Genomic DNA, 22,255 nt, shown 5'->3' on the forward strand with positions numbered 1-22,255 from the left:
ATGGTTTTTGCCCATAACTTCATGCCACATTGCTCCACCTTGTGGAATAACAGGACCATTACAAGTAATAGGAAGTCATTGTTCATTAAAGAGTGGTATGAAAAAAAAATCATCTTTATAACAGATTTACTTGATGAAAAGGGGCAGTTTCTCCCAGTGGGTGTTTTCAATGCAAAGTTTAACATTCAGTGTTCCCTTAGAGAATATAACAAGGTCTGTAAGGCGATCCCCTTACCTCTGTTAAGTTTGATACAAGGCTATTTATATTACTCTAAGGGACAAATTAGTTTATCTTCTTTACAGGTAAATCAGATTCCTTTAACTAATAAAAAGTGTAATAATAAAATCATAAACAATATATTTAAAAATGAATTATTTCACGATTTTAACAGTAACACAAAATTAAAAGGTAGTAAGGTTAAAATAACGAACAAATATACACACTTTTTAAAATGGCCTATCCCCCCCAAAGTCAAAGAAATGCAATTTAAAATAATTAATGAATATTGTCCAGCAGCTGAAATGCTTAAAAAAGGTTTGGGTTTGAGGTGGAGCCATGTGGATTTTGTTTACAAAATGAAGAAAGTATTGATCATTTGTTTTTTTTTCCCCTGCACAGTAACGACTGACTTCTGGCAGGATTTGGTTGACTGGTTGAGTGTAAGAATAGATGGGATGACCCCACTGACTCTAACACAGGTTTTATACAATAATGGCGATCCGTCTAAGGAACTTGCCATGCTCCACAATATGGTAATAATTATGGGCAAATACCACATTCATAAGTGTAAATGGCAAAACAAAAGACCTTTCCTAAGTGCATTGAAGATTGAATTGAAGTCTTTTTTGTCATCTTTAGAATTACTGAAGGATTCATGTAAAGATGCTGCTTTGATATGTGAAAATGGGACCCAGTTTCTATCCTTTTAATGAATATGTTTCGTTTGGTGTACCAAGTAAGCCGCATGTATGTTAAAGTGTTCACGGAAAGGATATTGTTAAATGTCATAAGAATGGCCTTCACACATATTTATATTGTTTTTTGTTTTTCTGTTAGTCTTCTCCTATCTCTTTTGTTTTCTTACTCAACATTTCAAGATGTTGTTGCACCAATGTTGTCTCCCAATGAGAGATTGTAAATGTGTGCAAAATATAACTAAATTAAACAAAACAAAACAAAACAAAACCAAATGACGGCTCACGGAGGAGGGGGGTGGGTGGGCAAGATGGCGGAATAAGCGGTTGTACAATCTGCAGGTCTGATTAGGAAACGTGATTTTGATGTCCTGAAAAGTACCGACAAACAGTTACTCCAAAAGGAAGTCGAAGGCAAGCGAACCCCCCCTGGAAGTTACTTTGAGAGACCCTAAAAAAAAAAAAATGACGAGTCAAGTGGCCGCGTGACCCGCTGTCCACTTCCTTATCTGATCATGTGATTAACAGAGCTAGCGAACGGAGCAGCTGGACAGACTATTCTTCACTATTTCAGCTTGAAGGTAATGGCAGCTTTATTAGTCCTTTTCTCAATATGAACGCATTGAGACGGCTACCAAAGGCACCGTTTGTCCTTTTTACATGGCTGACAGCACGGAAATGACTTTCTGTTGTTTTTGCAACACAGGGAAAAAGAAATTAGAAATCCTTGGTGAAATTAATAGTTTTTAAACCAAACAGTATACCTTGCTAGTATAGTTAATATTGCTTTTTTTGCATGAGCTAGTTTAAATGTAAGATGACAGTGTTATTGTTGGCTATTGTGGCATAAAGTTATCTCTCTAATAGCCTTTGGTCATCTAATAATAAGTAAGTGGTGTTATTATGGGAAAACTAAAGCCCCTATGGAGAGAGGTTAAATTCAAAAACCTCACAAATGTATGTGGTATGGTAATAAGTTATGATTCACATCAGACAAAGGAATTTTAATTTACACAAAAATATACACCGATTTCAACAAAAAAGTCCCTTTTTACACACAATTTTTAATGTGTAACTTTACAAATGTGATCATTTTTACTTTCAAAAAGCTTCCTCTGAGTGTAAATGTCTACAGATATTTGACATGATGATGTCACATGTGTGAGGTTTCGAGACACTTTTTGCCTGTGGACTATGTTCTCTATGCTTATCTTTAGCTAGCTTAACAAATGTACATCATGGTAAAAAAATTGTCTTAAAAATATTTTTCAGACTCACCGATTCTTCATGGATTTAATGGACGTTGCATTTATTTTTTCGAACCAAGCTCAATTTTTCCGATGTTTTGCATCCAAATAAACAGATTTGACCAATTAGATCGCTGCCTTTGGCAACAAGCACGCTCATAGCTCAAATCGGGCACCCCCAGCTGCCTCCTCTGGTGACTGGGGCAGATGTTGAGACCTGGCTGTCCTCACCCTGGGCGGCAACCCCCTCCTCTCCTGCTCACCCTGGCCTTACTGATAAAACTGTAGTTAGGAGGGGTCGTCTCGATGAGAACAGCTCCACTGTTACTTTGGTCCAACCAAGTTTCAGTTAAAAACATAAAATCAAGGCTGAGCTCAGTGATTAAATCATTAATTAAAAATGTTTTCCCAGCTAAAGATCTAACGTTTAATAAAGCCAACTTAAGTGTTTTAGAGGTATTATTTGCCCCCCTCGTGTTTGGGAGCAGTCTGTGGCACACAAGGTATGTTTAATATATTTAAAGATCTTTTAGGGTGCAGCTCTCTGTGTTTTGACCAGGCCACATGTCTCCTGTCACCTAAAAGTACAGAAATTTTAAAACCTTCTAGTAAACAGGGTCCCAGCTTCTCCTGGGAAAAGTCACCACTGCCATAATCCTCGCAGCCCGGACCCTCCACACATCACACATCAGACTGCGGAGACAGGGCATGAAGGTGGTAAGGAGGAACTAAGGGGGATGAGGCTGGGCAATGTGACTTCGATTGCTCTGTTGAGGGTGGGGCTCGATGGCGAACCTTTGGCTGCTCTGGTGGGGGGTTTATGGGGGACAAAAAGGGATTGGGGACGGGGGTAGATCTGAGCCCAGCATTGACCCGCTCCATCATCTCCTCAGTGAATTTCAGGTGTAGGGAGGGGGAGGAGGGTGATGGCATGTCAGGGGTTTGGGGGACTGGGGAAGGTCGTGGTCCCTGGTCCTGGTCGTTGGTGTTGTTGAGAGAGTTGGAGGCAAATAGGGACCCCTCTTCTTGCCTCTGATCTCTCTCCTTTCTGAAGCTCTTCGGGGGTGGGGGCAGATGAGGCTCCTCTTCAAGGTTTCTGCTGGGCTTTGTCTGTTCTTGGAGTACTGTTTGTTCCTCTATATGACATGACTCCTCCTATAGGCTAATTGCTATCTGCAACAACAATACGTCGTTCAAGTGGAACAGCGAAGCGCAAGTACGAAAGCTAAGGGGGTTGTCACATGATTCGGAAGGCATTGTGGGCTCAGCCAATCAGAGCCAGCGGATTTCGTTACACGGGCATTTTGCCGTAACACGGGCAAAAATATTGCCGTTCAGTGCCTTCATAACTTGAATTTTTCGTTAAATGGGGTATTCGTAAGTCGCGGTTCCACTGTAATTTCCCACTGCACATCTGCTGATCTCTCACAGCACACCCAGTGGTTTTCAACATCTGATCTAGACAATACACAATAATCAAGTACACCCAAAGCAACTTTGTGTCAGGGGTGATACGCTCAGTATGGACAGTTGGCATTCCTAATGGAGTGGTTGCAAAAGTAATGCAGTTTCTTGTGATTGAGTCATGCAGTAATGAACCTGTAAGTGTTAGTTCTTTTGTCTGGTTAAGTAGCATGATGGTAAGTGGACTGGTTCTTGTATAGCACTTTTCTACTCTGCGCACTCAAAACACTTCACACAACTTGTCTCAGTCACACAAGTTCTTTCTGTGCTTACTATCTACCATCCACACACATTCATACTCCAAGGATATTTGATGTGCAGACTGAAGCAGCCAGGCATTAAATCACCAACCCTCTGATTAGTAGATGAGCTGAACTACATCCACCCGTGATGTTATGCTGGTATATTGGTAAGATTATGTTTGGGCATTAGTTTAATAGCAGCGACCAACCTCCAAACGGTTTTCAGTCAGGTTGGTTCAAGCAAAAAGAATTCCATTTGGAGAACAGAGTTACCTGCCAAAGCATGAATCTGGTGCAGTGGTTGCAAAGCAGACAGTTTCACTTACAAAGGATATAACTTTCTTTACACTTTTTATTTAATTATGTGGAAGCTGCAACAATTTCTTTTCTCTCTGAAAAATCACTGAGCAGCAAACCCCATGAGAGAATCATGTTTGTTTTTTATAGGTGAATATTCTGTATTTGTTTCCAGCTTTGTCTCTTACATACAGAGATTTATCTGGACTGTGTGTGTGTGTTTCAAAGACACTGACTTCCTCTAATGTTATTTTCAAAAATGTTATTTCAAGTTTCTTGAACGGTTGGTCCATGCAGTCTTTCACAACAGTCATGAGCCCTTCCCCATTTTTGTCCCAAGTCAGCCTCTCAGTGGTACACTTTTTACACCCAGTCATGTACTAAATAATCAGATTTATTTAGGATTTTCCACCTCTTTGTTTTTAAATTGCACCACTTTTACAAGCTTGTGTTGCCCTTGTTTCACTTTTCTGTTATCCCACCTAAAACCTATTCCAACTTCTAAAAAAATGTCAATTACAGTCATATTATTACAGTCACAATATTTTTGCAGATTTAAATACAGACATATTTGCATAATTCTACAGTTTCAGTACCACCTTTACACTTTAAACATATAACTATAAACCAAGAATCCATAAATTTTTTTCACAAACTAATTTTAATGTTCTTTTTGAACAGGAACAATGTCAGTGGTGACGCTTGAAAAGTGTCGAGAGAACATTCGGAAACAGTTGGACAATGTAGTGGACTTCTGGCTCAAATACTCTCTTGACAGAGTACATGGGTACTGCCTTTACACTGGAATATGTTTGTACTGCTATATTGTCCAAATCCTTGTAATGAGTTCTTTTGCTTTCTATTTTAGAGGCTTCTTCACGTGTATTGGAAAGGATGGGAAGATCTATGATGAGCTGAAATATGTCTGGCTGCAGGGTAGACAGGTGAACCTCGACAGTGATTGTAATAATCTGCTGTTACATTAGGTTGTTCAGTGTGAAGATTTTGCTATATATGTGTCTCACAGGTGTGGATGTATTGTCGCTTGTACCGAACCATGGATCGCTTCCACAAGCCTGAAATCCTTGAAGCAGCAACAGTTGGTGAGTGTGAATGTAATGCTTGACTATACAGCTCTGTATCATGAGCATTGTGTTTTTCTCAGAAATGACAGCGTCCAGTCGCTGTTACCGAGAGCAGCACATAATAAAGGTTTCTTGCATCTTTTTTAATATGCATTTACTGTGTATTTATATCACAAACGATAAATGTTAATCATTGACTTGACTGACTTGAAAGGTCTCATATCTTAGCAATCAATTTATTTCTGCTTTTATGAGTTTGTTTTTTTAACATTCTAGGCCAGCGGTCCCCAACCTTTTTGGCACCACGGACCGGTTTATGCCTGACAATATTTTCACGGACCGGCCTTTAAGGTGTCGCGGATAGATACAACAGAAAAAAAGATTTATTCATAACACACGTGAAAAGACCCAGGAAAACCGAGTTAACGGTAAAAACGATAACAAAATAACGCTGCAGACCGATAAAAACCCTGAAAACTATACATTTCACACCTGAGCCTCTACTCTCGCGGCCCGGTACCAAACGACTCATGGACCGGTACTGCACATTAAAAAGGTGAAAAATATCGGCAGTTAGGGAGCATTCTGACATGATAGCTCCCAATAATAACAAATTATTATCTTCTCAAATCAGTTTAGAGAAGCTATCTATATAAAGGGTAGCACGATGGTGTGATGGTTAGTCCTGGTCCTGAGTTCGACTTCACCACCTTGCTGGGCCCTTTCTGTGCAGAGATTGCACACTGGCCACCCACTCACCAGCTCTGTAACTTTTAAGGGAGATAAACTTGGCTTTTGGAGGCAGAAACTCTTTCCCCAGCCCAAAGACTTTTTCCATCTTGAACAAACTTATTTCCCTTTTGTTCGGCTTACCCCCACCAGAGCTGCTTCCAAGCTCGCACTTCATACTACTCCTCTTTAATCCTTTTGTTGGTGGAGTGGTGGCCTGAGGATCAGGACCCTGTAACTGCTGCACTCCCTATTCCTTCATCCGGGAAGAAGTGGGGCACCTGTTTCGGGCACTCAGCCTGTACCTGCCGACGTTGACACCAGCCAGAGCCTGCAGCTCCATCCGCTTTCCTTGCTACACACATCCTTTAGGTCACTTGCTGGGCCACCCGGGGAGTTTCATCTCTGTAAAATCTTAGGTTGAGGTGACTGCTGCTGAGCCAGCCAACTCTGAAACTGAGTTTTACATCGCTAAAGGGGTGATCGTGGCTCAAGAGTTGGCAGTTCGTCTTGTAATCCGAAGGTTGCCGGTTCGAGCCCTGGCTCGGACAGTCTCGGTCATTGTGTCCTTGGGCAAGACACTTCACCTACCGCCTACTGGTGATGGCCAGAGGGGCCGATGGCGCGATATGGCTGCCTCGCTTCTGTCAGTCTGCCCCAGGGCAGCTGTGGCTACAACTGTAGCTTGCCTCCACCAGTGTGTGAATGTGAGAGTGAATGAATAGTGGAATTGTAAAGTGCTTTGAGGGTCTCGAATAGCGCTATATAAATGCAATCCATTATTATTATTATTATTAAAGCATCTCAATCAGAAATTGAGTTTTAGAGGCTGTTGCACCACCTAGGACCTCACCAAAGATCGTGTGTCTGATAAGGACTGAGCATCTACTCATGGCTGCTAACATCCTTTGTACTTGGACTGGCCAGCTTCATGCCTGCAGTGTGGTCTGAGCTAGGACCTTCTGGAGTCCCAGTTGCCAGGAGAGACTACACAGCCTGCGGTGCCACAGTCTTCAGCCTCAGTTGAGGGCCTTCCACAGACCCAGCATCCAGTGTTGGCTGAGCATCCTGTGTTGCCCTAGGCTCCAGAGTCAGCTATGGGTCCTGCACAGCCTCACCCAGCCTTCAAAGTACTTTGTGAGCCTTCAAAGTACTTTGTGAGCCTTGCACAGCCTAAGCTTTATGATATCCTGCATATCCTGAGAATCCTGAGCTTCCTGCATCTTCTTAGAGTCCTGAGATTTTAGTGAACCCCAAGTCTAGGCATTCTACGATTCAACATTCTACGCTGCCACGGATCCCCAACACTTCAAAGTCTTAAGTGCATGAGGGTCTCAGTCTTCACAGGGGGTCACTTGCTGGGCCTCCTGAGGAGATCCATCTCCTCCATCATCACTAGCCCCCAGACAAATAACTAGCGGTATCCTGTCGCCTACGCCTCCCCCAGCCTTTAGAGAGTTTCCTTCATTACTGGCCTCCAGAGGGTTTCCATGGCCTTTGTCACTGGCCTCCAGCAAAGGCACCAGAGGTACTCTGTACTCTCTGTCGCCAACAGCCTCCAAATGGTTTTCTTCACCTCAGGTGCTGCTGACCTCCAGCCAAACCTCCTGAGGTGCTCCTCCATTGTCACTGGCTGCCTCCTTGGGCACCAGAGTGATTTCATCACTGGTCTCTTGGACATTCAATTCAATTCAGTTCAGTTCAATTCAATTTTACTTATATAGCGCAAAATCACCGCAACAACAAGATGTTTAATATTGTAAGGTGAGGACCCTACAATAGTACAGAGAAACCCCTTATGAACAAGCAATTAGGCAGAAGTGTGAAAGAAAAACTCCCTTTTAGGAGCAGAACCGGGCTCAGGAAGGGGCAGTCTTCTGCTGTAACCGGTTGGGGGTGAAGGGAGGAAGACAAGACATAAGACATGCTGTGGAAGAGAGCCAAAGATTAATAATAACTCGTAATTAAATGCAGAGGGGGTGTATAAACAAATGGTGAATAAAAAGGAGTGAGAGAAGGAGAAATGCCCAGTACATCATGAGAAGCCCCCTGCAGCCCAAGTCTATTGCAGAATAAGTAAGGGAGGATTCAGGGTCACCTGATCCAGCCCTAACTATAAGCTTTGTCAAAAAGGAATGCTTTAAGCCTAATCTTAAAAGTAGTGAGGGTATCTGTCTCCCAAATCCAAGCTTGGAGCCTCTTCAACAGATGAGGGGCCTGAAAGCTGAAGGCTCTGCCTCCCATTGTACTTTTTAATATCCTGGGAACCACAAGTAGCCTAGCAGTGTGAGAGCGAAGTGCTCTATTTGGGGTGATATGATGCCATGAGGGTGTAAGTCCGTCTGAGTGATTTCCTTTCTTTTATCTTTTGCTGCTTGTTCTGGGATAAAGCTTTCATTTCTTTATACAAGTTAGTGATGTTGCCACAGTAGAGAATTTCAAAGGAAAAAACTGTCTATCCGGTTGTTCAGTGATGACGCGACGAATCCTACTTCCGGGCCTAAAGTAGTCTGCGTTTAATATGGCTTTTGTGTTGTTAACATGTTTAATGTTTTGTATTTTCTTCTATTTGATCTCAAAAAGCTCCTAAAACAGTCAGTGATCACTGTTGACCTTCCTCGGCTTTTATTACCGCTAATCATTTATTTAAGCTCAGTTTTTAAAACCTTAGGATGTAACTACAGCCCAGCCCATGCAGCAGTATATGAAGTTTGGTCCTTTTACAGCATCCTGCCATGCGATTACATTTGTTCCTGACGACCGAGAACACTCACGTTAACTTTTATCGAGTGGGAAAAAAAGTTAGCTTGTTTATATTATGCTAACATAGCTGTGTCGCTAGCGGTCACGTAGCACATCATTATATACCAGCTAGCCCAACTTCAGTAACCCTACAAACGTCACTGCTTTTTAGTTTTCTGTCTTCATTTATTTTGGAAGTGATAGCAGAGCTGTACGTTTTAATTTGTTTCCAAAACCCCGCAGTCAGGACATGCTATATTGTATTTAGATAGAAGCTAGCGAACTAACTCCCTGCTAACTTCTAACTCCGTTAAATGTCATAAATTCCGTTTTCATGGATGCCTGGATCTTAAACTCAATTGTTTCACCTGGTAGAGCAGAACGCTGATCATTTTATTAAAGATGAAAGACTTTAGACAGTTTTTCAACTCTCAGTAATGCCATAGTGATCGTTTGATATATGGACCTGCAGCGGAGTTTAGGTCCAGACACGGCTAGTGACGTCAGACTGAACAACCGGATAAATTGTGAAATTAGTCCAGAATAATGTTCCTCAATGTAAAATGGCAAAAATATCTCATCATCTATAGTTCCTTATCAACAAAAGAGTCAGCTAATGTTGAGAAATCTCTGTTCCCGAGTTGAATGTCTGTGATATTTGGACCCTCAGGTGGCACTGCAGTAAAACTAGGCATGATTCTGTCAGAGGAATCACTGCATAGGATCGGGAACACTTCCTGATTAAAGTTAAAGATTAAAGTTTAAAGCTCTATAACACAAAGAGGAAGCTACCTTCTTCTCTTGGCCAAAGATTATTTGAAATGGACTGAGGAAAAGTGGAAAACTGTTCATTTCAGATCAGTTGAAATTCTTTTTGGAAAACACATCCTCTGACCTGATGAAGTGAGAGACCATCTGGCTTGTTATTGTCACTATTTGCAGGCTAAGGACTCGAATGTTGACTCAGGAGACAAGCTGTTTAATGAGTTGTAAAAATCCATAAACGTAAATACAAAGTCTAAAGCACAAAGCAACACAAAATACAAAGGGACACAGAGAGAATCACAAAGGGCTAGAAAACTGAGTAAACAGAGCTACAACCCAGATCTAATTCACTAAAATACAGAACCCAAGAAGAGTCAAAATAGAAACTAGAATTAAAGAATATAAAACAAGCTAAACACACTTTATGAAATTCTACAAGAAAATCCACAGATCCCGGGATCATGACAGTGTAGTGTAGCAGATGTATGATGATGCCACTGTTTAGGACTTTGTGAAAGGACAAAATTAAACCGATTCAGCACACTAGCATGAGCATAAATGCACTACAGGTATTTTGGTAAATAAAGGTATGTTGCACATACAGGCAGAAATTTCTCTGTGACTCTACTGATCGTGTGCTTAGAGCTTGTTCCTGTGATGTCATGATTGTCAAACCATTGGTAGTATATTGATATCAGCCAATTCTTCTGCCAGTGGTACATGCCTTACAGGGGCTGTCTTTACATGATGGTTTCTCTTTTTGCTCCTCTTCTTTCTTGGATTTCAGCTGTCTGAGATATTCACTAAGCACATGGTCAGTTGGGGGTCTTTGTGATATACTCTTGGATCTTTGTTGTTACAGTCTGAATAGCAGGCTCAGGGTGCTGGACTTAAAAACCTTCCATGCATGGAAAGGAGTTTTCTTGTCTTGATGTCAGTGTCTTCTGTCTCCTCCGTTGGCCAGCTGATGATCCCAACAGGGTATCTGATGACCGTTACTGCGTAGTTGTTGATAGCCCGGATCTTGTTCTTCCTGTTCAGCTGACTCCTCAGAACACCTTACTCTCTGGATGTATTTGGTGGTTGTGGCTTTCCTAGCGGCTTCTTCATGGGTCCCATTTGCCTGTGGGATTCCAAGGTAGCTATCTTCGATGTCTGCAGTGTTGCCTTCTGGTAGTACAATCCCCCCAGTTCTTTGTTACCATCCAACTACGCATTTCCAATCCTAATAACATTATGATGTCATTGCTGTAGATCACATGTGTCAAAGTCAAGGCCTGCGGGCCACATCCGGCCCAGCGTACATTTATATCCGGCCCGCGAGATAATTTTATATAGATTTATTATTATTGTTATGCATGGCCCGGCGATATGAGGCGCTAATAATATACAAACAACAGATCCCATAATGCAGCGCTGCAGCCTCCTTGCTGAACGCTAGGCTAACTGGGAACATTCCCGCGTCAATCAAGTCAAACTTCTGTTATTGCGCAGCTAGCCGCTCACAATGGTGGAGAGAAAAGTTGATTCTGAAAGCAGAGCCTTTCAGTGCCAGTGGGTGACTGAATATAGGTTAAACAGACATTGCTGGTAAACCCGTGTGTCTTATTAGTGGAGCTAATGTGGCTGTAATTAAGGAATTTAATTTAAGACGGCACTACGAGACAAAACATCAGGATTAGCTGAAAAACCTAAATGCATAAACTACAGAAGGTAGAAGAGCTAAAGAAGAATCTGACATTTCAGCAGACGTTTTTCACCAGAGCAAAATCACAAAGTGAAGCTGTTGTGAAAGCAAGTTTTATTGTAGCAGAGGAGAAAGCCAAATCAGCCCGGTGTCGTGCCAAAGTAGGTATCCCCGACAGAATTTGTTTCCCCTGCGTTGGGAGCAAACGTCGGGCTCTTCAAATCACGGACAAACAGTATCCCACATTCTTGATTTTTAGTTCACAAACACTTCTTGTAATGACTAACTACTCCTGACATTTTGGAGATGTTAGCTCTTTATACAGTAAAGTTACAGTGGGATACAAATAATATCAGGCTAACCCTGCCGTAATTTGTTCCCCCTGTCTATCACGGACAAACGGTATCCAACAGTTGTTTGTTTTTAAACCCATTTTGCACAGAGAGGCATTTTAAAAAAAAAAAAAAAAGTATTAATAGAAATGTTGAATATTATTACACAGGAAAAAAACAACTACATGTAAAATAGCATCTTTCTTGTAAAACAAAAGGGGGCCCCAGGAAAAAAAAGTTTGGGAACCACTGGTCTAACCGATGGTGATGTGCTGCCACCTGCTGCCAGCTTCAGGTGGCACATAGCCCCATTGATGGCTGATCTGGTCCGTGACTCATATCGCTGATTTTCTGCACAATTTCACTCTTGTTGTTTTTGAAGTCTGAGAATAGATGTTCTGAAATCTTAATGAATGATTCTTTTATATTTTCTCTATCAGTGAACAGCTTCCTGTGGGTTCATACCAATGTTCTGTTGTTCTGTCTGAATCATAGGAGGAGCATTCCTGAGAAAGTTTGCTCGTGTGTCCAGTAGCAGCGGTCAGTGGAAATGTGCCTTCTGCCTGACGAGAGATGGTAAAGCGCTCAAAGTTCAGAGAACCATATTCAGTGAGTGTTTCTACATCATGGCTATGGATGAACTGAGCAGGCTAACTGGTGACAAGGATATGCAGGTATATGTAACTGTTAGTGTAATCTTCTTTAGTTATACCATATGTTTGCCACCTCTCTTAGTTGTCTTATCTTAAGCCTATTGACATTTCTGTTCCTAGTTATTATTGATCAGTGCAGTGGAAAGAAGTCTTCCAAAAATTCTATGCGAAAAAAAACCCTTTTATTTAATTACACTAGTATTTGGCATTTTTTTCATGGGTGCCTTTTCTTGTGTTAAAGAAATGCAGTAAAGGATCAAGTAAAAAGTCAAAAAGATCAGGCTCTGAAACATAAAAACCTAAAAAGTAGCTCTTTGAAGGACAATTCTGCTACAAGCTACTATGCAAAGTGAACTCAACCCATGTTGTTGTGATAATAAAACACTATTAGTACATGACAATACAAATGTTATTCAAATCTAAATACAACTTCTAATAAATGTATTTATGGGGCAGGGATAGCTCAGTAGGTAAAGTGGTCGCCCCATGATCGGAAGGTCGGCGGTTCGAATCCACTTAACGGCTACCCTGAGGTACCCCTGAGCAAGGTACCGTCCCTACACACTGCTCCCCGGGCGCCTGCTTAGTGGGCTGCCCACTGCTTCACAGAGTGAATGGGTCAAATGCAGAGAAAAACAAGTAATTTCCCCATGGGGATCAATAAAGTATCCATTATTATTATTATTATTATTATTTAGTTTTAATCAGTGGAAGAGAATTTTCCAAAACAACTGTTCTTTTGCCTACATTATAGAGGGTGGCATTAACGCCACACACCGATTACCCAAATTTCCTTCTGGGTCAACCTTTGAGATCAATAAAGTTTTATTGAATTGAACTGAATTGAATCTAAACAGGAAAACCAGTGCAGTCAGGGCTTAAAGTGGGATTCAGAGGAATCTCAAAATCAATTGTAGTAGCTCAGTGTAGGAAAAAGAATCACAACTCACCTTGAGGCGACTTATGTTGTGATTTGGCGCTATATAAATAAAATTGAATTGAGTTGAATTTTGTTTTTGAGCTGCAGTAGTTTCTTTGTGTGATCAGCTGACCTGATGCTCTTTGTCAGAATCTTACAGAATTGAATTCAGCAGACTGTAAGCAGACGTTTCACTAGCTATCTTTGATCTTTATACCAGACCATATACAGCTGCTGTAAAGGTGGAATTTATTGAATTAATTAAGGGGAAATAAACAGACTTTCCGGCAGTAGAAGATTTAATGCCAATAAACATTGTTACAACAAAGAAATAATCTGCCAAACACTAATTTTTTTGTGATTGTTAAGTTTAGTTTTCTTCTGACATTCATTCTGATCATACAATTGGCATAAAAAACATGCCCACCTCAGAAGCAGAGTGTTTGAGTTTGAGTTATAGCTATGTTACCATTTCTACAACATTATCTCTCACCCCTCTTATGTGTTTCAGCTGGAAGCTGAGCAGATGATGGAACAGCTAATTTACTGGGTTCAGGTAGACCCTTCAGGCCTTGGCCGGCCCCAACTTCCCGGGGAGGTTCCCATCAACAGTTTGTCAGTTCCCATGATGCTCATGTGCCTGGTGCAACAGTTAACCGAAGGCCGTGGACAGGAAGTTGCTCAGAAGTACAAAGAACTGGGAAACTGGTGTGTAGAGCAGATCCTACAGCACATCCAGGTTTGGACACAGACAAACACTCTGCTGCTTTTTCTGTCACAGTTGTATATTTTATCAAGTACCTTCTATTCATAAATACAGTTATTTTTCCTTCTCATCTTCTGCATCTTTTAATGCAGAGAGCTGGCACAGCTATCTTAGAGAACGTGTCAGTGGATGGATCTGAACTGCCGGGTTGCCAGGGCCGACTGCAGAATCCAGGTAAATGCTCCACAGCCTGCTGACCCAGATGGCTATGAGCAAAGTCCGTCCCTGTGGAAACAGATATTACACTCTTGTCCTCTCCTTAGTTGCTCACTTCATCATTTTCCATGTTTTTTTGTCCTTCCCACTAATAACTGGTGCTGACTCAGGCCATGCCTTGGAAGCAGGCTGGTTCTTGATGCTGTACGGTGCACAGTCCGGGGACAAGGAAATACACAGAACTGCCATCAGAAACTTTGTGGAGCTCCCTTATCAGTATGGCTGGGACAAAGAACACGGTGGCCTCTTCTACTTCCTGGATGTGGATGGTCACTGCCCCACACAGGTTAACCTGTCATCTCTACACATGATTATGTTTTTATTAGACACAAAATTCTGTTTCAATTTGCATTCAATAGTAGTTTGCATTCATCACTTTATGATCAGCCATGTTGCTTTTGTGTCTGAGCAGCTAGAGTGGAGCATGAAGCTGTGGTGGCCACACTGTGAGGCTCTCATCGCGTTCCTCATGGCCTACAGTCACACCAGGAAGCCTGAGCTGCTGGAGATATTCTCAGAAGTTTACCAGTACACTTTTAGCCATGTGAGTTGATACGGCACTGGCCACACGGCATAGCAAGAGTACTCTGTGCTTTTGTCATTAAATATTTTGAGTATTTAAAATTTTTGAGAAATAAGTAATTTCCTATTGATATGAAATATCAACGACTACCTGATGTTACAGAGATTAGTTTAAAGACTGGAAGCAGGCAGGAAACAGCAACTTCCTCTTTTTACCTTTAAGGCTCTACGATTTTTTTGTTGAGTAAAGTTTTGGAACAAAACCTAAAAACACACAAAAAGCCATATAGTCCAAACGAAACAGTAAACAGTCTGGGTGGTTGGGCTGACCTAAATGGTGGAGTTGTAGCAGTTCAGGCCATGGAACAAGGCAGTTAAGAGGTTTTTTTTTTTCTGGCTCAGGGTGAGCATGAAGAAAATTCTTTTTTACTCACCCTTGAGGTGGTTGCAAAGACCTGGGTTTTGGTTGATCTCAGCAGGGCTGCAGGCTTAGATGAAGATCAGGGTCAGGCGGAGGCCCTACACAGGCTTGAAAGCAGCCTCTGGTAGTAGCGAGGAGTGCCGCCAATTGGAGACCCGCTTCCTTCTCACAAAGGGGCAGAAGTGGTACAAGTGTTGGCAGGCTCCTCTTCTGCTTCAGCTCACAATTCTGACACCATGGAGGTAAGTGAGATGCAGACTGGCTGTGGTGGTAAAGAGGAGATTTGCTGCTGCATTTAAGTAGCAGCTGGGCCGGATAGGAGTAGCTGCAAGAAGTAACAATCGCTGAACCAATGTGAGCAAATAAACCTGAAAGTGAGATTCCTGAGCCGTGTCGGGTCCTTTAGTGTTACAGTCAGCAAATGGATATGTCTTTATAGTCTTTGACAGGAAGAAGTCTTCTGCTTAGATCAAGGCCATACCTCAGAGGAGTCCAGTAAGGTCAAATAGTTTGAAGGATCATCCAAAAAAGAGCGAGGTACGTATGTGAAGACCAGGGAGCACTGGAGCAGAACTCTACAGCACTGACCCAACTCTCCCACGAACAGTTTCAGAGACAGGAGGTGCCATTATGGAACACCACTGTAGTGGAAGTAATGAAATGAATTCAGGGAATAAGCAAAGGATTCTAAATCATTACCAATCGAGGTACTATGACAATCAGCAGTGTTGGGAAGGTTACTTTTAAAATGTATTCCACTACAGATTACAGAATACATGCCCCAAAATGTATTTTGTAATGTATTCCGTTACGTTACTCAATGAGAGTAACGTATTCTGAATACTTTGGATTACTTAATATATTATCAATTTTTTTACAACTACATGAATGTCCTATTGCTGTGTGATTTATGGTAAATGGCCTGTATTTATATAGCGCTTCACTAGTCCCTAAGGACCCCAAAGCGCTTTACATATCCAGTCATCCACCCATTCACGCACACATTCACACACTGGTGATGGCAGCTACATTGTAGCCACAGCCACCCTGGGGCGCACTGACATTGCTGTGTGATTTATTACTTTTACTGAAGGTTACTCTCCACACCAATACCAACTAGATTTTTAAATCTTAATATAAAATGAGTAACAGTAGGGTGGACATTAGGTAAGGCTGCACTTTTTGCAGCGATCTCGTATAGAAAACTATTCCACATGTATATAAAACAGGTCCGCGGCTCCGAACCGTAAAGGCGTAAAACCATAAAGGGACCTCTGTCTAATACGTTAGGTTCTCTGTCAGGCTCGTAGCCGAAATCTAGCTTTACTTTACTTTGTTGTCTGGGTCAACTTTGCTAGCAAGAGACAGAGGCGTTGAAAGGCTGCTCCAACTGTTTTCGGAGAAAAACACGAACACATTGTACAGTCGAGTCTTAATAGCTTACTTACAACTGGGCTCGTCAGGGACTCTTTTTGACTGAAGTGGTTATTATTATATTTACATGCTTCCATCTCCTGTTTCTGCTCTGTGACAACTCGTACTTTTCCACTCTCTTTTTTTCTCCCTCCCTCGCTCTCAGGAACATAACGGGTATGGCAGTCCATTCTCCCTGCAGCACGGACTACACTGCCCATGAGGCTACATTCTTTAGATCTATGTCTGTAACACTCTGCCTATTGCCCTCTTATTAAATAATTTTTGAGAATTTTTTTTCAAAAATATTTCTTCACGTCATTTTGCGGGCCGCAAGTAGAGGTGTCATGGGCCGCAAGATTGAGACACAGGCATTAGAGCCTCTTAATGCGTGTTTTGTTTGGGTTTCCACCGGCGTGGAATTACCCCCCAAAAATAGAGAGAGCATAGTCTAATATATGAAACAGAAAAAGAGCCGTGTAATCCATTTATTTCAACAAAGTAACTGTATTCTGAATACCACCCTTATAAACGGTAACTGTAACGGAATACAATTACTCATATTTTGTATTTTAAATACGTAACGGCAGTACATGTATTCCGTTACTCCCCGACGCTGACAATCGGGCAGCAGCTGAACGCTGGATTCTGTCCGTAAGTAAGGCAGGTGATGAAATGAGGAAGAGTAGGCATGAAGAATGGAGAAACTGGAGCCCAACCCCCCCAACCACAGCCTAGCTGGGCGGAGCTTAACTTACTTGAAACAGAGAGTGTTAGAAAATGCAGAAAACAAGATTGACTGGCTATGACGAGGTTATGTTGATGTTGTAGATGGAGAGATATGTATAAATACTGCATAAATGAAGATTACGAGTTATATTAAAAAGAATTTACATTTATAATAATTCAGTTTGCATTTTTTTGTCTATTTCTAAATTGCAGGCTTTAGGATTATTGTGTTTTTTCATTTGACTCCAGTTACTGAAATCCTCACAAATGCCAGGAGTTACACAGGGTCAGATTTACCAGCAGGAAAAGAAAATGTGATTGGACATGAGCAGAAACTCGTCTCACTGTGATAACCATTTCATTTTACTTTAAAGGCTATATGTGTACTCCTGTTTATTTAAAATGACTATCCTATTTTTCACAAAGTATCAAATTAGCTCATCTTTCGACACTAGTTTCACCACAGCAGACACAAGTCACATTATTATGGAGTCTAGTATGAGTTCACACTGAACTTCTCTTTTCCTTTGTCCCTCACATCTTTCTCTGACTTTGATGGAAAATTTCATGAAGGAAATATGAAGGGGAATTTATAAAGGACAGTCATGTTTGGAGTTTCATTATTAGATTAGACCAGATTACAATTAATAATTGACCTCGGATCGCCTTGTTATGGAAGGTTTATTAGGAAATATTTGTTTGCATTCAGCATATTCTGATCCAACAAATATTATTCCAAAGTTTTATTTTTAAAATCCATTTTAATTTGACTCCAAGATATTGTTTTCCCTGCTTTCAGTCTTTATGCAATACTAAACTAACCATATCCCAGCTTAAATAGTGCTGAACTATGACTTTTCAAGTGTAAAAGGCTAATTTAAGGCTCTTTGACCGTTGTTGATTATGTCAAAGAGAGAACTTTAAAGAATGTAACGCTGGGTGATCGTGCGTGTTTCTGTTTCCAGTTTCCTGATGCTGAGAATGGTGAGTGGTTTGGCTATTTGACACAAGAAGGGAAAGTAGCACTGGATTTTAAAGGCGGTCCCTTTAAAGGTAAGAGCATAGTTAAGATGTAGCAACAGCAGGAAGTTCTGAAATGAGGGAAATAAATGACAGGAGAATGTAGAGTAACTTGTAAAATGGGCTTTGTATGTTTTAGTTACCTGCACAACACTCCTTGATCTGCACTCAAATTTCAGTGAAGATGTTGAGTGCTGCATATTTTAGGCCCCAGGTTGTAAAAAAATGAGGGAGAATGTATAAAGTGGAACACATATTTCTGTAATGTTTAATAATTTGACACGGATGTAATGATGGTGCTGGGCATGTCTATTAATTCTGACTGTCTCTGGGTAAGCTGTGAGACAATAACAGTTATGTGATGGAAGCCAAATTTATTTTTATCAGCATCTGCTTGCAGCCATTACCACATGGCATGACAAACACGAGGAAAAAAAACAAACTGAATTTTGTCCCTAGTAGTTATGGGATCCATCGTTTCTGCTGTGAAATGAGTGGCATTTCTACAGGGTGGGCCATTTATATGGATACACCGTAAAAACATGGGAATGGTTGGTGATATTAAAGTCCTGTTTGTGGCACATTAGTATATGTGAGGGAGCAAACTCAAGATGGGTGGTGACCATGGTGGCCATTTAGAAGTCGGCCATCTTGGATACAACCTTTGTTTTTTTCCAATAGGAAGAGGGCCATGTGACACATCAAACTTATTGGTAATGTCACAAGAAAAACAATAGTGTGCTTGGTTTCAACGTAACTTTATTCTTTCATGAGTTATTTACAAGTTTCTGACCACTTATAAAATGTGTTCAATGTGCTGCCCATTGTGTTGGATTGTCAATGCAACCCTCTTCTCCCACTCTTCACACACTGATAGCAACACCGCAGGAGAAATGCCAGCACAGGCATCCAGTATCTGTAGTTTCAGGTGCTGCACATCTCGTATCTTCACACCATAGACAATTGCCTTCAGATGACCCCAAAGATAAAAGTCTAAGGGGGTCAGATTGGGAGACCTTGGGGGCCATTCAACTGGCCCACGACGACCAATCCACTTTCCAGGAAACTGTTTATCTAGGAATGCTCGGACCTGGCACCCATAATGTGGTGGTGCACCATCTTGCTGGAAAAACTCAGGGAACGTGCCAGCTTCAGTGCATAAAGAGGGAAACACATCATCATGTAGCAATTTCAAATATCCAGTGGCCTTGAGGTTTCCATTGATGAAGAATGGACCCACTATCGTTGTACCCCATATACCACACCAAACCATCACTTTTGTTGTTCCAACAGTCTTGGAGGGATCCATCCAATGTGGGTTAGTGTCAGACCAATAGCGGTGGTTTTGTTTGTTAACTTCACCATTCACATAAAAGTTTGCCTCATCACTGAACAAAATCTTCTGCGTGAACTGAGGGTCCTGTTCAAATTTTTGTTTTGCCCATTCTGCAAATTCTGTGCACCGATCTGGGTCATCCTCGTTGAGATGCTGCAGTAGCTGGAGTTTGTAAGGGTGCCATTTGTGAGTAGCTAATATCCGCCGAAGGGATGTTCGACTAATGCCACTCTCCAGTGACATGTGGCGAGTGCTACGCTGTGGGCTCTTGCTGAATGAAGCTAGGACAGCCACTGATGTTTCTTCATTAGTGACAGTTTTCTTACGTCTACATTTTGGCAAATCCAACTCTGAACCAGTTTCACGAAACTTAGCAAGCAGTTTGCTAACTGTAGCATGGGAGATGGGTGGTCTCGTACGGTGTCTTGCATTGAAATCTGCTGCAATGACCCGGTTACTGCGTTCACCAGATATCAACACAATTTCGAGCCGCTCCTCACGTGTTAACCTCTTCGACATGTCAATGGCTGTGAACAAAGAGAAACTTGTAAATAACTCATGAAAGAATAAAGTTACGTTGAAACCAAGCACACCATTGTTTTGTGTCACATGGCCCTCTTCCTATTGAAAAAACAAAAGTTGTATCCAAGATGGCCGACTTCTAAATGGCCACCATGGTCACCACCCATCTTGAGGAGTTTGCCCCCTCATATACTAATGTGCCACAAACAGGACTTCAATATCACCAACCATTCCCATTTTATTACGATGTATCCATATAAATGGCCCACCCTGTACAATGATTTGATTCCAAAGGCAGCACAGTGGAATAGTGGTTCACACTGTGTCCTCACAGCAACAAGGTCCTGAGTTTAATTCCACCATCAGGCCGGGATCTTTCTGTGTGGGCTTTGCATGTTCTCCCCATGTTTGCGTGGGTTCTCTCCAGGTACTCTGACCTCCTCCCACGGTCCAAAAACATGCAGTTAGTGCGACAGACTAGCAACCTGTCCAGGGTGTAACCCGCCTCTCGCACTGCAAACCTGAATTGGATAAGCAGAAGAGAATGGATGGTTTGGTTCCAATGATCTCTTTAGAGGAAAGGATCACTATAAATGAACACAAGGTTGTTCTGAATCATCACCTTGATGCTGCGCTTCTCCATTGCTCCCTGTGAAAGCCATTGCATACAAATTGCATTATTTTCATACTTATCAAACCATTCAGACCTTAGACCTCACCCCAGCTGAATGCTTCGAGAGATACTGGACTAAGATGTTTGGTCTCCACAAATCATCAGATGAAATACCTTGAAAGATTAGTACTAATTCCTCCAACAGAGTTCTAGAAACTTGGAAAATTAATGCCAAGCAGCACTGAAGCTGGCCTAGTAGCACATGGAAACCAAACCAAACAAGTTTTTTTCATTTGTCATCTATCAGCATGAAAGAGTCTTTCTTCTGTGTTTTAGCTGCATCAATTGTTTTAAAATCCCAACAATCATTTTATTGTGAAAAACTTTTCTGTTTTAACATAATGGTAAAGTAGCTGTTTCATCTGTTCCTCAGGGTTCTTCCACGTGCCTCGTTGCCTGTACATGTGTGAGCGCATTCTGGATGACTTGCTGGAAAACAAGGACTGAAGATTCTGACATGAATGATAAAGGGATTCATGTCAGGGATTGAACTTGTGCATTACTTCGAATCACGAATAATCAAATTATAAAGCAAAATTGTCTGATTCTTTGTGCATTCATCCAGGTTTCAGTTAAAATCTTACCTTTGTAGGGGTTTCTAAAATACCCAATGCTAAGGGTGGGAATAAAAAAAAGAACACATTAACCTTGAGATATACATTTCCAATCATTCATTCATGTTTCATTGAAGACCTTCAGCTTTAATTCAATGTTTGAAAGTAAATAAATGGTTCGTTTGACTGAATCTGGGTAGAGTAGTGACCCAGTTCCAATGGCAGCTCGCGCAGGTGATCTGTAATGCTTCAGATCATAAGCGGTTCCTTCCCATCATTCTGGTACAAGTTAATTTTGCTTTCTTCGGTCCAACAATGTTTTTTTTCAGTAGCTGTACAGCAGCTATCACCAGTGATGTCACAGTCACAGCAGTGCAGCAACAATACATCACAGGCTCAAGGGGCGTCAGTAAGTTTGCCCTTATTTGCATCAGGAACATTTCAGCTGAATAATTTTGATGAAGATAATTTTTCACCACAGTTGAAGTTTTGCAAAAATGTGGATGAGATTTGTATTTAACTCCCCTGTGCAAAACCTGTGCTTCACACTTGGTATTTACACCTCATAATTTACTGAATTTCCCACAAAGCACTCCACAGATGTACAACAGCTGGTAGTACATCCATCCATCCAATTTTCTTCCTCTCATCCAATCCCAGCGGTCACAGGAGAGGGAGGGTAAGCCTAGGACAGGTCACTAATCTTTCACAGGGCTAAGACATATAGACATGTTTTTATGCTCATATTTTTACAGAAAATATGGATTTTTAAACTGGAACCTTCAGGCCTTTTAAAATGTTATTTTACTACTGTTCTATGTGATCTATACACTTCCATGTCAGGAAATAAATTGTATACTAAAATAATAAAGCTGCTGATGCAGATGCTTTCATTCAGCTGAGTTATCATTATTATTACTAGTTGAAATGGAATGGAAACAAATGACAGATGATGAGCCAATGTTCCTAGAAAGCGGATATGTTTCTAATTAACAAATAATTATTA

The 22,255-nt window shown here is 41.4% G+C and overlaps 1 protein-coding gene across 1 annotated transcript; it reads left to right on the forward strand.

Annotated features, from left to right (window-relative positions):
- Positions 1-1,225: 1,225 nt before the first annotated feature.
- Positions 1,226-22,146, forward strand: renbp (renin binding protein). Its single transcript, XM_086277805.1, has 11 exons — positions 1,226-1,496; positions 4,847-4,952; positions 5,034-5,109; positions 5,193-5,268; positions 12,001-12,179; positions 13,589-13,816; positions 13,936-14,017; positions 14,170-14,345; positions 14,472-14,603; positions 18,110-18,197; positions 21,069-22,146. The coding sequence occupies exons 2-11, from the start codon at positions 4,852-4,854 to the stop codon at positions 21,140-21,142; spliced, it is 1,212 nt and encodes a 403-aa protein (XP_086133931.1). The 5' UTR covers positions 1,226-1,496; positions 4,847-4,851; the 3' UTR covers positions 21,143-22,146.
- Positions 22,147-22,255: the final 109 nt, after the last annotated feature.

This window comes from Aulonocara sp. 'chitande type north' Nkhata Bay, linkage group LG20, assembly GCF_057382095.1.
Source record: "Aulonocara sp. 'chitande type north' Nkhata Bay isolate Kocher_YH1m ecotype deep benthic linkage group LG20, A_spYH_male_GT1.1, whole genome shotgun sequence".
Taxonomy (NCBI): domain Eukaryota; kingdom Metazoa; phylum Chordata; class Actinopteri; order Cichliformes; family Cichlidae; genus Aulonocara; species Aulonocara sp. 'chitande type north' Nkhata Bay.